This window comes from Dasypus novemcinctus, chromosome 2 (genome assembly GCF_030445035.2).
Source record: "Dasypus novemcinctus isolate mDasNov1 chromosome 2, mDasNov1.1.hap2, whole genome shotgun sequence".
NCBI lineage: Eukaryota > Metazoa > Chordata > Mammalia > Cingulata > Dasypodidae > Dasypus > Dasypus novemcinctus.
The window spans coordinates 138,310,114-138,325,125 of record NC_080674.1 but is presented as its reverse complement, the minus strand read 5'-3'; the positions used below and the strand labels follow the sequence as shown (position 1 = coordinate 138,325,125).

General features: G+C 38.8%; 1 protein-coding gene across 5 annotated transcripts in view; it reads right to left on the bottom strand.

Moving 5' to 3' along the window:
* Positions 1 to 6,477: 6,477 nt before the first annotated feature.
* Positions 6,478 to 15,012, bottom strand: part of CDC42SE2 (CDC42 small effector 2) — a 120,432-nt gene continuing 111,897 nt past the window's right edge. For all 5 annotated transcript variants that reach the window (XM_071209814.1, XM_071209823.1, XM_071209819.1 and 2 more), the window contains 2 exons: positions 9,808 to 9,924; positions 6,478 to 9,214 (listed from right to left, as the gene is read on the bottom strand). In XM_071209814.1, the coding sequence (XP_071065915.1) occupies positions 9,826 to 9,924 (99 nt within the window). In that variant the 3' untranslated portion in view covers positions 6,478 to 9,214; positions 9,808 to 9,825. The remainder of the gene's footprint in view (positions 9,215 to 9,807; positions 9,925 to 15,012) is intronic.

Below are 15,012 nucleotides of genomic sequence, written 5' to 3'. Positions count from 1 at the left end.
GATTTTCTGGGGTCTTACTTCAATCAGATCTAGGTCCAGGCATGAACTTTATCTTTTACTACTCTTTCAGGGAAACTGTGTTCATCTCATAGAGAATTTATTGTTCAATATTGGCTAGAGAGCCAATGGGCCTGTTTTTTTTTTAATCTTCTAGAAAGAATATCTAAGACCTTTTATTGAGAAATATTGCAAAGGCAAAAGTCACTATATTTCTTGCTTTTAGCAAGGCCACCAGATTCATAAAATTTCAAATGGGGTGATTCTTGAGTTGAAATTCTTTCCAATGTCCTGTAATGTCTATTATTTTCCATTAAAAAAAATTCCACAAGTGTCTGAAGGTTTTGTTCATCTGATTTTCACTGCTTGGATAGATACCGGAAATAAGTGACTGAATCATCTATAGAAGCTGCCCCATCTGGCCTGTGTACAACAGCGCGAAGGCCACAGGACATCCAGGCTAATAGCACATCAGGATTGGCTACTTCTGCAACCTGGAAACAGCAGTGAAGTTTCCTGGCACTGCCTGTGCGTGCTATGTCTGACTGACAGAATCAGGATCAGGTTGATGCTCTTGAGAAGAGCTACCGAAAGGGACAGACAAGCAAATGCATCAGCAAGAGGGGGAGGGCTTTACAGGTGTTTGTGGCTTAGCATAGGATCTAAGGGAAAGGATTCAGTTAGCTCAACCATTTGAAACACTCATGCAAAGATCACGTCATGTCCAAATGGCTCAAAATATGAATGGAACATTACAAGAAGATAACGAGGTGAGGCTCTGAAAGTCTTGGAAGAAGTATCATTACTTGCTGCTCCCAGGAGCAAGGTAAAAGTGCTTAGGAGTCCTCTCTGGGTCCGCATGTCTGAGGCAAGCTCTCAGCAGCCTTTACCTATTAATGAACCCCTTTTTTTTTAAGATTTAGTTTTTATTTATTCCTCCCTGCCCCTAGTTGTCTGCTCTCTGTGTCCATTCGCCTGTGTATTCTTGTGTCTGCTTGTATTCTCATTAGGCAGCTCCGGGAATCGATCCTGGGACCTTCCGGAGTGGGGGAGAGGCAATTACTCTCTTGCACTACCGCATCTCCCTGTTCTGCTGTCTTATTTTCTTTTCTCTGTGTCTCTTGTTGTGTCATCTTGCTGTGCCAGCTCTCCTTGTTGGTCCGCACTCCTGTGCAGGGCGGCTTTCCCGTCCTAGGTGACTTTCCCACGCAGGGCTGTACTCCTGCGCTGGGCCGCACTTCTGTGCAGGTCCGGCACTCTGTGTGAGCCAGCTTGCCCTCACCAGGAGGCCCTGGGTATTGAACCCTGGACCTCCTATATGGTAGATAGGAACCCAACTGGTTTAGCCACATCCGTTTCCCTGTTAATGAACCCTTGACTTTAGTGAGCTGTAAATTCTCCAGTGACTTCTTGAGTTTAGATTTACAGAAGGGAAAATCTTGGCCTTAAAACTAAGTCTTGTCTTTACTTTTCTAATAATACCTTCCAATGAAACTGACCATCTTTCTTTAATACCAAGACCATCACTCTTTCTCATGACATCCCAAATCAAACAATTGGGTCATCTTAGAGAATAATAGTTTTCTAGTAAACTTAGTGATTCCCCCTCCCCCCCCCCCCCCCCCCCGGCTCCCTCCCTCCCAGGATATCAAGGGAAGGCCAAACAGAAAACTATTAAGATGATGGGCAATGAGAGGAGAAGGGTCAGTAAGAGCCAAGAGGTTGCATGCATCTGAGAGAGAAAAAAAAGAAATGCGTATGTAGTTGGGGAAATCATATAAACCAGAAGCTAAGGTGCTAAAATACAAAAGAAAATTCTAACTGCCATAAGTCTGCTAAAGGTATACTTAAAGTAGAAGGTATATTTGTTTGAGTGACCATTTTGTGGATTTTTGTATTTTCACAACCTTTAACAAATTCCAGACTATGTCTCTAACAGTATTTTATACATTAGTCCTACTTTTTGTGTTTGCCTTCTGCGTCTTACTTCCACATTTTATACATTTTATATTGTATGTCCTTTTTAAACATGAGCTTAGAATAGAGCTCCTGGTATACAAGAATCAGTTTCTTTGGATACTTCCTTCTTTCCTGAGTGTACAACTCAGGTTGTAGTATATTCAGAGTTGTGTAGGCATCGCCACAATCAGCTTTTTTAAAGATTTATTTATTTAATTTCTCTCCCCTTCCCACCCCCCACCCTCACCCCAGTTGTCCACTCTCTGTGTCCATTCACTGCACGCCCTTCTTTTTGTCCACTCTTGTTGTCAGAGGCACGGGAATCTGTGTCTTTTTTTGTTGTTATTGCATCATCCTGTTGTGTCAGCTCTCTGCGTGTGTGGCGCCACTCCTGGGCAGGCTGCACTTTCTTTCACACTGGGCAGCTCTCCTTACGGGGTGCACCCCCTGCACGTGGGGCTCCCCTATGCGGGGGGCACCCCTGTGTGGCACAGCACTCCCTACACGCATCAGCGCTGCGCGTGGGCGAGCTCCACACGGGTCAAGAAGGCCCGGGGTTTGAACGACGAACCTCCCATGTGGTAGGCAGACGGCCCATCCACTGGGCCAAGTCTGCTTCGAAACATTTTCATCACCCCAAATGCATCCCTGTTAGCCATACTATTATCAGTCACTCCCCATTTCTCCACTAACCCAGCTCTTAGCAACAACCAGTCTACTTTGTATAGATAGGCCTTTTCTGGATAGTTAATATAAATGGAATCATACAGTATGTAGCCTTTTGTGACTGGCTTCTCTCAGCATGTTTTCATTGTTCATCTTTGTGGTACGGCAAGTATAATACCAGTGTTTCTTTTTATTGGTGGGTAATAGTCTGCTGTATGGATATGCCATATCTTATTTACCCATTCCTCATTTGACAGAAAACTAGTATTTTTAAAAAATCAACAAGCTGTTTGAAAACAAATTGAAATGATAAAAATCTTTAGTAATATACTTTGACAGAAACTTAGCCATTTCACTTTCACTAGTGTTTCATTTTCCTGAAAGGCATGATGAAATGATTTAGTACTGAATTGTAATTTAATGTAAATGTTTCATATATTGTAGTTTTGTGGGGTTTTTTTTAAACCATTGCCTCTTCTAAGTTTGCTCCAGGTTGATTAAATGCTTAAAATTAACTTTGATCTTTTTTCCTTCTCCTAGCCAGTTCCAGGTTTTTTAGAGGGTAGCATACAATTAAACATCAAAGCAACCTCATTTGATATCATTAGGTATAAATATCAAGTATTAATACAACATTTTTTGCATGATTTAATTTTCTGAAAAGCTGAAGATTTCCCCCTTTAACCAGTAAGATTTGTTTTAACCAATTTAAACATTTGATTTTACATTTATGAAATGTGTAAAACTTTACCTTCATAAAAATTAAATGTTGTTTAACTTTCTTGATGATGCATTTTTTTTAACCTGTTATTTCAGCTTTTCTTTATATAACCATTTCCCTATATTTAGTATATAGAACTGATTAGTCTTTTGATTACTGTGTATTTCAGGTTAAGTTTTAAAAATAATTTTTAAATTTCTCTAGTTATTGGCTGTCACTTACGTTGCTGACAGTAAGCTTCCCTGTTAAAAACTTTGCTTCTGGTTTTTACTTTGTCCCCAATCAATCAAGCTCATTAACCCTGCAGATGTGGTCTTTGTAAAATTTTTTGGCTGTCATATATTCTGAAGCAAAGTGAGGTTGTTTAGTATCTTCTTGATTAGGATAATGGCTAATTGGATTGTCAGAATTTTATTTTTTAAAGAATTTCATTTTAAGTCCTATTTCCTTCTAGAGTCTTTGGCCATGAGATAAGGACAAAAGTTATCAAAATTTTTGAAATACTTTCCTTAACACCCTAATGATATATGCACATGGTCTAATGCAATGAAGAGTCTGTACAGGAAGTGTTTGTAAGTGTGCACATACAGATTTTTATTCTAAATCAGGTTTCTCAACTGTGGCATTTTTCGGGCCAAATAAATCTTTGTGGTGTGTGTATGTGGGGCTGTCCCGTGCATTGTGGGCCCTATTCATACCTCCTACCCTCTGCCCACTATACGCCATAGTGGCCCTTCTCCCATTTGGGACAACCAAAAACGTCTCCAGACATCGCCCTGAATGGCAACCACAGTCCTAAACTATTTTAGGAGTGCTTTAAACCAGCAATATTCAAACTTTCCTCAATGATGGAAATGTTCTATATCCGTCCAGTAAGGCAGCTAATAGCTACGTGAAGCTTTATTAAGCACTTGAAATGTGGTGAGTATGACTGTGGAAGAGAATTTCTAATTTCATTTAATTTTAACTAATTTCAAGGCTATATATAATACTGTGAGGACAAGGTGATGACTCAGCACTGAAATTCAAATATTTGTTAATTTTGTTAAAAATCAGCTATTCATTTGTGATGTTGGTAGGCAATGAAAGTTGGAGAAACATACCATTTAAAAAAAAAACAAAAAAAGCTTTTCCAATTTATTTCCACTTTTTACCTACCTTTCCTGAATAACTTTCACCCCACCCATATATAAAGATTTTTTAGGTAAGCAGACACGGCTCAATTGATAGTCTGTCTACCACATGGGAGGTCCAGGGTTTGATACCCAGGGCTTCTTGACCCGTGTGGTGAACTGGCCCACATGCAATGCTGCTGCGTGCAAGGAGTGCCATGCCACACAGGGGTGCCCCCCGTGTAGAGGCACTCCACGCACAAGCAGTGTGCACCGCAAGGAGAGTCGCCCCATGCGAAAAAGGCAGCCTGCCCAGGAGTGGCACCGCACACACAGAGAGCTGACACAGCAAGATGACACAACAAAAAGAGACACAGATTTCTGGTGTCACCTGATAAGAATGCAAGCAGACACAGAAGAACACAAAGCAAATGGACACAGAGAGCAGACAATGTGCGGCAGGGCAGGGGGGAGAGAAAGAAAATAAGTCTTAAAAAAAAAGATTTTTTAAAATAAAAAGTCTTATTTTCAAACATTTATGGTTCATTCTGACTAGACATTTGTTAAATTCTAAGGTAAACTGTGGAGCTTAAAATTGTAATTCTGTTTCCTTCTGTCAGCCTTCATGTTACTCAAATGTGGCCAGTCTCGAAGCCAAACTCAGCATGTAAATGCAATGCCTTCCCCCCAGCGTGGGACATGACACCCGGGGATGAGCCTCCCTGGCAACGAGGGACCACTATCAACTACCAACTGATGATGCAACTGGAAAATGACCTTATACGGAAGGTTCAATGCGGATCAGCAGAATATCCATGTCTATATAAAATACCATGACTTTAAAATGCTGTTTGACCTAAAGTAAGGGGGAAATGGAAAGGAGAAATGAGTTTATATGGCTACGAGTTTCTAAAAAAGAGTCTGGAGGCTGGCAGAAGGTTTGCCCTCATGCACAACTGAGCAGAGTCAGAGAGACAGATAAAGCAGATACAACCCCCAGATATTGGTTCCATTGAGGGCTAAAGAGACCCATGGGAGTTATGGTCATGGCCGATGGGGTTAACTACCAGGGCAGATGGCCCCTCTTTGGAAATGGTGTTTATGTGTGATGAATCTGGACTCAGATGGGATCTCCCTTCATAAGACTTTCATGCTAATGTGCTGGAGGTGCAGTTAATGTTGGGGTTTAAGATATATTTAGGGGATTTGAATCTCTGGACTGACAATGTGATAGCCAGATCCTGAGCCTCAACAGACTCCAGCACCTACAATCTGATTTATTGGACTTACCACACTCAGCTAAGATGGAGGTGAAGAAGGACAACCACCACACCATGGAGCCTAGAGTGATTACAACTGAAAATGGGAGGATTGCATCCAGCATCCAGGTGGAATCTGAGCCTCCTCTTGACATAAAGGTGCAATGGACACAACCAATCCAGTGTCCACATAGAAGAGGTGGCATTGGATTGGGAAAAGTGGACATAATGGACAAAGGGTATGGGGAAAGGCAGGAAGAGATGAGAGGTGGAGGCGTCTTCGGGACATGGAGCTGCCCTGGATGGTGCTTCAGAGGTAATCACCGGACATTGTAAATCCTCACAGGGCCTACATGATGGAATAGAGGAGAGTATGGGCCATGATGTGAACCAATGTATATGAGGTGCAGAGGTGCCCAAAGATGTACTTACCAAATCCAATGGATGTGTCATGATGATGGGAACGAGTGTTGTTGGGGGGGGGAGAGGGGGGGTGGGGGGGTGGGGTTGAATGGGACCTCACATATATATTTTTAATGTAATATTATTACAAAGTCAATAAAAAATAAAAAAATTAAAAAAAAATTGTAATTCTGGAAGTTTAAATTCATTTTAAAGAGAAAAGTGATAAATTTGTTTTGTACAATAGGAGTTATAACAAAAAATATAGGAACACTGAAAGATGCTCTAAGTGAACGCTAGTAAAAATGCTTCCATGAAAGAAAAGATAAACCAAAGGAACTGAAAGGAAAAAGCAAACCAGTATTGAAAGAAAACATTTATTGAATCAAAATCAATACTTTCTTTTTAATATCTACAAGCCAACACTAAACTCACTTTATTCAAGAATGAACACAATGTACAAAAAAAGTATGCTTATATTATAAAAATATGTCAATTTTATCTTCCTGGTGCTGAGCAGACGGCATTTTAAACAAAATCAAGGCAAACTTGCTCTCTATAATGACACTTCTATAATTTAATAACAAAAGTGAAAGCTAATATACTCACAAAGTATTTTTAAAAGCCCACTGATAATGCTGCATTGGAAATGCTGAACCTAAATCAGTAGTTAACATTTCCACTTTATGCTAATTGGCACCATCTCACCCCTGCATCATGGAAAAGTACCTCTTTTATAGAATGCAGATCACTGTTAAAAGAATCCATGTGATTAGTTAAATTTTCAGTTTCTCTGGCCTAAAAGTTGTTAACATGTATTTCAACAAAGTATTAATAGCCTAATGAATTTTTAGTAGGAAAAGCCTTTTTATATAATTAGCTTTCATTTTAAAATGAGATATATTGCTCTGGGGGGGAAAAGCTTTACAATCCAACTTGTGAATGGGGGAAAGCTGCCCCACCTTCACATGCAAAGATCCCTAAGGTTAATATCCTCTCTCTCATCACTTTCTTCTTTCCTGCATTGACTGGCACCTTCCCAAGAGCCCTTGGCAGTGCTCTTGTGCCCAGTGTGGCTGCTGTGCCTGTGAAGTTGGTGCAGCAGCAGAACAGCTACAGGCTGAAGGGTCCAGCCTTTGGCTTACCATGGAGAACACTCAATGCTCACGGAAATATTTGGTCCTTGGAGAAGCAAGAAGACAGCAGAATGGAAAGAAAAATAAAATAAAATAAAACATGAATTGGGAAAAAAGGAGCATGGCCCCTTTCTTGTTGTTCCAGGAGTTACATGAGAAGTTCAAAAAAACTGCACTAATTTTAAAAGTCAGAAATAGACTAAATAGCATCAGCACTGACAATGCCAATAAAGAGCTTACACAGCACTGTCACTGGCAGGAACTGATTCTGGCTGGGCAGAATGACAAGAGTGCTCAGGCAAATCCCAGGGTACAATGTCCACACAGTGAATCAGTGAAGCAAATGAATCAAGGTTTAGAAGTTATTAAACAAACTGAAAAATACCTATTTTGATTACTAAGTATGTGACTCCTAAGAGCCAATTGTTTTTTTCTAGACTGATTTCTCTGCTTGGTTCTGAGACCTCCAAAGGCTGGAAACTGCAGAAATCCAAGTAAAGAGTCATTTGGAGTCCCACTGTGCTGGGTAAGTGAACTTCAAAGAACTGGGGAGAAATGCTTTCATGTTTTGTCACAAAAAAACTAACATTTGTTCAGTTACCTGTTTCACAAGATCCTCAGACTTAGGTGAGGGGAAAGGGTTAAAAGAAAGCGGAAAACAATTGCTCTTTCTTTATTTGATAACCTAACTCCATGTAACTCTCTAAATAAGTTCTCAGCTAAGTCCACTTTGCTGAATGAAATGTTAAACCTGTCAAATGTTGGCAGATATGGCTGAACTGGACTTTTGACAAACATTTTAATGAGAACATGAATCACTGGTTCTGGGTTAACAAAACCCCACAAGGGAAGGAGAAACATTTACAGAAATATTTGAACTGTTTAATGTTAAAATACATTGTTCACAATTTGTGAAAGGATGAACATATTTTGGAACCTGAGCAAAGGCTTCTTACCAATACCATAAAAAGTGACATCCAGTTGTTTTCACTGGCAATGACTCAGCCAGGTCAGTGTGGTGCTCTTGACAACTACCATGGCCCCAAATTTTGTAGGATACAGAAAGGCAATCAATGTCTTTGGGGGTCTACAGTTAGTAGCAGAGGCCTGAAGTTCAACAAACTGCCACTGCAAACAACTGGATACCATAATATTAAACAAAAATAAAACAAGAATAAAAAGAGTGAGTACACCAAGTAATTAAACAACTAGGAAGATGATGCTACTCAGAAACAGACTGGATGGGAGAGTTACCATAACACTCAGATGCATTACCACACCTGTCTACAATCACCTCTCAAAATAAATATATGGAACATTTACAACAGAAAGAATGCCTTATGAATGCAAGCTTTTCTTTTATTGCAATTCTAATAAAAAAGACCCAAAAGTCATACTTCTAAAATAATTAAGCTATAGTTATCTTTTTCTGTGAAACCGATGTGACTTGGTACCACAGCTAAACTTTCTCTAATAGCAGCAGTATCATCAGCCCCTGGCAGCAAAGAAATTTTAATTTCTAGCAACCTATGGGCTTCCATACAAAGCAACTTCATAAAGCATGCAGATGTCTACTCTGTTGAAGTTTGCAATGAGTAAAAATGATCATTGTGCTTGTGGGCCTCATACCTTTCAAAATATACATAAATGGTGACAACAAATAATAGCAGACCCTTGCTTACCAATAAGGCGAAGGGTGGGAGGTGGAAAGAGAAAAGTTTAAAAGAAAAAAAAATTCAACTGGTGCTAGCATTCACAAAAAAGGTCATGCTACAATCAGATCCATATCGATTTACAAACTGAAAATTAAGCCACAATCCAAAGAACTCTGTCCATGAGTCCAAATGCATGCATGCCAACTGTAGAAAATGCAGTATTCTTCTGATAAAAGCTTCTTCAAGGCAGAACAGTAACATTTCACTGGAGTAATCACAAGAGGATGAATAAGACGCCATCACACTTCTTTTTTTGTAATTTAAATAAAGGAAAGAAAAGAAAAACAATCACAAGACAAAAAAATTAAAGAATAAATTCTTAATTACCTATAAAACCAAGAGAAAAATCCAAATTGTTTTTACACATTTACGGTCATCCTTTTTAATGCTGTCTTTTCTTATCATTTTTTTAATTTGAAAAGTTTATGACAGATTTATAAATAATGTTAAAACATAAAATTACTTCACTACTCATGAGATTACCTACAGCACTCAAAATAGTAATTTCACTCTTGTTTAAAGGTCACATAAGCAGTATCTAGTCAACAAAAGCTCAGTCAAGAGCCTCCTTCCCCACCTGGAGGCTTAAGGCATTTAAAGTTCTTCTTGAGGCAAAGAGCAACCTAAAGCTAACATTTAAAAAATGTGGTTAACTGCCTATGGCCAACCCTTCTAAGATAGCCAAATAAAATCGTTTTGCTTTTTCCAGTAGTTTATAATTTAAAAAATGAAGGAAAAAAAATTTTAACCCAAGGGTTTAATTAAGGCTGTCTCTGGAGCCAGCTGTTTGTTGGCCACGTAGAAACCCTGACGCCCCAGCACCCGGCTGGAGGTACTCACTGGGGAAGCGCGCCGGGGCTATCCTGCCTTGGTGTCGACAAGCTGCACCTGCACGTTGGCAGACATTCCGCCGCCATAGCCTCCCTTGGACTGCATTTGGTTCTGAATGGAGCTAACCTAAAACAAGGAAGAAACAAAGTAGAAAGGAAGGTGAAAAAAAAAAAGGAAGCCAGGAACTAGTTCAAAGGCAAATAAGTGAGTCTCTTCCAACATTTTAGCTGGGCTACTTTTATCAGAAGGGCATTTCTTATGAGTATACTTTTATAAATTAAATTTTCTTCTGATGATGAGGCCAAATGGTGAGGCTAGTAGTTTTTCTGAAACTTTTTTTTTTTTTGGTGCCACACTTGCCCTGCCCCTTTCTCCCCTCTCTCTCTCTCTCTCTTCCAATACCAAAAAGAAAAGTCAGTTTTGTAATCAACAAGGCACTTGGTAACTTTTCAACAACAGTCAAAAGTATACAGATGAACTCAACTTTTGGTAACTCAACCTCAAGTATCTTAATTTACAGATACCTCACATACATGATCACTCCACTACTTAGAACAGAATCAGACATAGGAAAGTATAAAATTGGACCAAAGATAAATCTTAAAACGCCATGTGGCAAAATTTCAATGCTTGATACAATCATAATGGTCTGACTGAAAAAAATAAAAGTCAGATAGTTCAAAGACTTGTAGTCCAGGTTTATTTATTAATTAATTTGGATCTAATATCAGACTTCATGTCTGTAAATGGTTAAGATAATAATATATACTAATAGCATTACAAGGCTATTTTCTGATACAATTGTGAGATACATAAATGCTGAGATATTTTCTTATTTATTTTTATACCCCCAGCTTCTGGAACAGTGGTAAATGCATAAGAGACACTCAGCATAAGTGTGCTGAAACAAAGGCACATAAAATCATTGGCACACTGTAAAGTGCTCTTCTTAGTGTACCATCAATTGGAAGCAGTATGGAAGTACAGAATTAGAGAATCAGGTTAGACTGCTAGAGCAATAAGGAGGTTGCAGAGGCGGTGGCCTAACAGTGAAAAGTGTCAGAGCTGGCGATTTATTCTAGAAACACATGGAATCAACTCAGAGGGCCTCATATTTCCATAATTCTGGGGGTGGGAGAAGAGACATGATCTATTCACTAACCTATTCATCAAATACCTATTGAGCACTTACTATCATATAAAGCATGATGTCTAGATGCTTTATCACTGATGATCCTGAGTGAATGAATATACTATGTCTAAAGATGATTTACCTAACTTATTTTTGTATGCAAAAGGGTTTAAATGAGAAAAATTTGGCTCTTAAGTGGGTACATTTTCACCAATCTATAAAAGTTACTTATGTGAAACATCCAATGACATCACATAATTACACTGTAGTATCACCTATACTTCACACTGATCAAATGACTACTTTAGATGAGAGCTGAATAAACTAAAATCTATAGGTCTATTTTTCAAAAATTAACTTTCTCATTTAATTCATTGTGTAAAGAGGCTATGACCTGACATAGGGTATCCATTCAAATTCATTATTTCTCCTTTTATAATAATTAGCATCATCTTACATGACACAATTTCTTACCTAACACATGTTAGCTTTTGTAGATATTTTAGGCCTACTTAAAAGAAAAACATCTTAATATTTTTACACTGTACATTCATAATGTAGATTCTAAGAAGATAAAGTGGTTTTTTCCCCTCTAAAAGTCAATTCTTCAATTTCAAACTAAATGATTTGGATTCTCTATTTAATAACTTCAGTTTTTGGGTTTTTTTTTTTTAGATTTTATTCATTTCTCTCCTCTTCCCCACCTCCGCTCTCCTCCCCCGCTTGTCTGCTCTCTTGTGTCCATTCGCTGTGTGTTCTTCTGTGTCCGCTTGCATTACTGGTGGCACTGGGAATCTGTGTCTCTTTTTGTTGTGTCATTTTGTTGCGTCAGCTCTCATTTATGTGCAGCACCACTCCTGGGCAGGCTGTGCTTTTTTTGCACGGGGCGGTTCTCCTTTCAAGGCACACTCCTTGTGCGTGGGGTTCCCCTACGCAGGGGACACTCTTGTGTGGCATGGCACTCCTTGTGTGTGGGCCTGCTCAACACAAGGGCCAGGAAGCTCTGTGTTCGAATCCTGGACCCTTCATACAGTAGGGGATGCTCTATCAGTTGAGCCATATCCACTTCCCTCTTCAGTGTTGAGATCAAATATATCACTGTGACTGTAGATATACAGTATTTTAGCATACAGGACTATATTATTGGAAAGGTCATAGCAATCTCTTTTGGTCAGAAGTTGGTATAGAAGGTACTCAGGAATAACAATGTATTTAGGGAAAAAATAAATTACAGGTCATTTGACTACTCTGTAACACAGTTTAGGCAAGGCTTTCCATATGCAGCAAGTCACGTTCAAAATAATAGCTGCTCATTTTCTAAGGATAGACCAATTTAAGATAAAATATTTTCTTTGGATACATAGCATATCTATTTGTGGTTTTGTATTACTTGTACTTAATTATATGGTGTAGAAAAACATAATTTCTCTCTTCAGGAAATAGGCTCATACCAGTTAGAACTATCAATGATATTTTCAGGAAACTACTGATTGATGATACCCTGCCTAACTACAAGAACTTAGCACTCTGTGGGGCAGGGAGGCACCAGTGTCCTTCTAGGGACAACAAACTAATTTACTAAATGACTACAAAAAGGCCTGTAAGAGATACATTTGGTTCTAAAAATGGCTAAAACAGGAAGCAGCAGAGAAGGCTGTAGAAACTGCAGGGCAGAACTCTATAAAAGTGAGGTCCCAACTTGATCCTCCACCTGAGCTGAAAAAGCAGATTTGGCAGCTCTGCAAAACATGGGCATAAAGTTCTACCTAAATTTATGGCAAGCAAAAATGTTAAGTACATAAATGACAAACTTTTCATTGAGGAAAAATGCCAGATAGGTTACCTTAAAGGAAATTCTATAAAGTGCATACATAAGATTTAAAAGGTTAACAAAGTAAATACTATGAACTAAATTTTAATTCTTCAGAAAGAGAAAATAAAGAGATAATTAAATGCAATAAATGACAATGGATGGAATATAAGAATGGAGAAAAGGCTCAAAATGACATTATTGGGGGAAGCGGATGTGGCTCAACTGATAGAGCGTCCACCTACCATATAGGAGGTCCAGGGTTCAAACCCAGGGCCTCCTGGCATGTGTGGTGAGCTGGCCCATGTGCAGTGCTGCCGCATGCAAGGAGTGCTGTGCCACGCAGGGGTGTCCCCCATGTAGGGGAGCCCCATGCTCAAGGAATGCGCCCTGCAAGGAGAACCACCCCATGCAAAAAAAGCACAGCCCGCCCAGGAGTGGCGCTGCACACATGGAGGGTTGACGCAGCAAGATGACACAACAAAAAGAGACACAGATTCCTGTTGCCGCCAAGAATGCAAACGGACACAGAAGAACACATAGCAAATGGACACAAAAGAGCAGACAACTGGGGGGGGGGGGGCGGGGAGGGGAGAGAAATAAGTAAAAATAAATCTTTAAAAAAAAAAATGACATTATTGGGACCTAAGAAAAAACTGGAATATATATAGAATGTAAGCTTCATATCAACGTTAAGTTTCTTGGACTTGATAACTGTGCTGAAGGCATTAGTGAATGCTCTTGTTTATAGGAAATGTACATGGAAGCATTATGTATTCAAGGAGTATGATGTGTGTAACCTGCTGTCAACGATCAGAAGATAGACAGCTATAGATACAATGATACAGCAAAGGAGGCAAAATGTTAAAATTGGTGGATTTGGCTATCTGGGGCTATGGAGCGTATGTTGGAGTTCTCTGTGTGGGGTTTCAATTAGTTTTGCAACTGTCCTGTAAGTTTGAAATTACTTCAAAATTGAAACAAAGAATTCTGCATATATAGTTATTTTTAAACATCTGAATGGAAAAGACATTTATCGATGAGAAAGATATTAAAAGTTCCCATATGCTAATATAATTGAACCTACTCTATTTATATTCATTAAACATATTAACAAATTTAATAGCATTCCATGCTCATTCAGAAAACAAGCTACTGAATTATATTTTGACAGCAACATGACAACTCTTACATTTCCACAAAAGCAGTCAAGTGAAACAAAAAGTACTTTTCCTATAGATTTAAAACAAGCAGTTTCCTTTCCAGGAAGCTACAAATGTCATTCCCTTGTTTACCTAGTAACAGAAGTGATGAACTTGTTTGATCTATCTAAGATACCCATCTACCTATTTTAAAAGTTCCTGTTCTCTTATCAAGTCTTTTGTTAATGCTGTCCAATAAGCTAGTATACCATGGGTTATAATTTTGTACTTCTACCACCTTACTGACTTTCTAGTTCCAAACACCTTAGGGATCATCCAGAAAATGCCTTGTTTACTTTAGGAATAGGGCATGCTTTAAGGTCAAAACTGAGGTAGAACCCTGACAAGAATTCTCACGTGGTGCTTTTCCTATTATACTGTCTTTTTCTCTTAGCTGAAAATTAAGGAAAGAGTTGAATTGAATAAATCTAAAATCTATTATGAAATTCACTGAACATTCCACCTAAAGGAAGGCAAACAGATCTTCCTGATTTCTGGCTCTTCATAACCTACTGCCAAATATGACAAATTTTTGCTGCCTTGTCCTGAGGGATATGTGCAAATTTTAACCCTATGCTTAATGCACTAGAACTAACATTGCAGTAATAAGTAAATCACAAATATTCTAATATCTGGTCAATGCTAGTATTTTATAAAGAGCAAGCAATAAAATGTTTGTAAATGGCAACTAACTGAACTTAAGAAAAAAAGAAATAAAATATTAAAAGACTGATTTCCAAGTCCCTTTGGTGGGAGCATACATAACTCACGGGGCATTAACCTCCATTCTGAACTCACATCCATTCAATTTTAAAGTATGTGTTCAGGGGAAAGGCAGCTCTGAAGAACTTTAGTATGAGAAATAGAAACAAACACATAACTTGGCAAATGACTATTTTAGATGAGAGATTAATTGTTCATTGTTTATGTTCTTCTCTCTTCTGTTCTCTCAATATACTTGAGGTCTATAAATTCATTTGGCATTGTGTCATTAAAAACGTACACCTAAGGCACAGTTTTCATGTGACTATGCCTGAAGGCCCGGTCTTCACTGTGCACCAGCATACTCA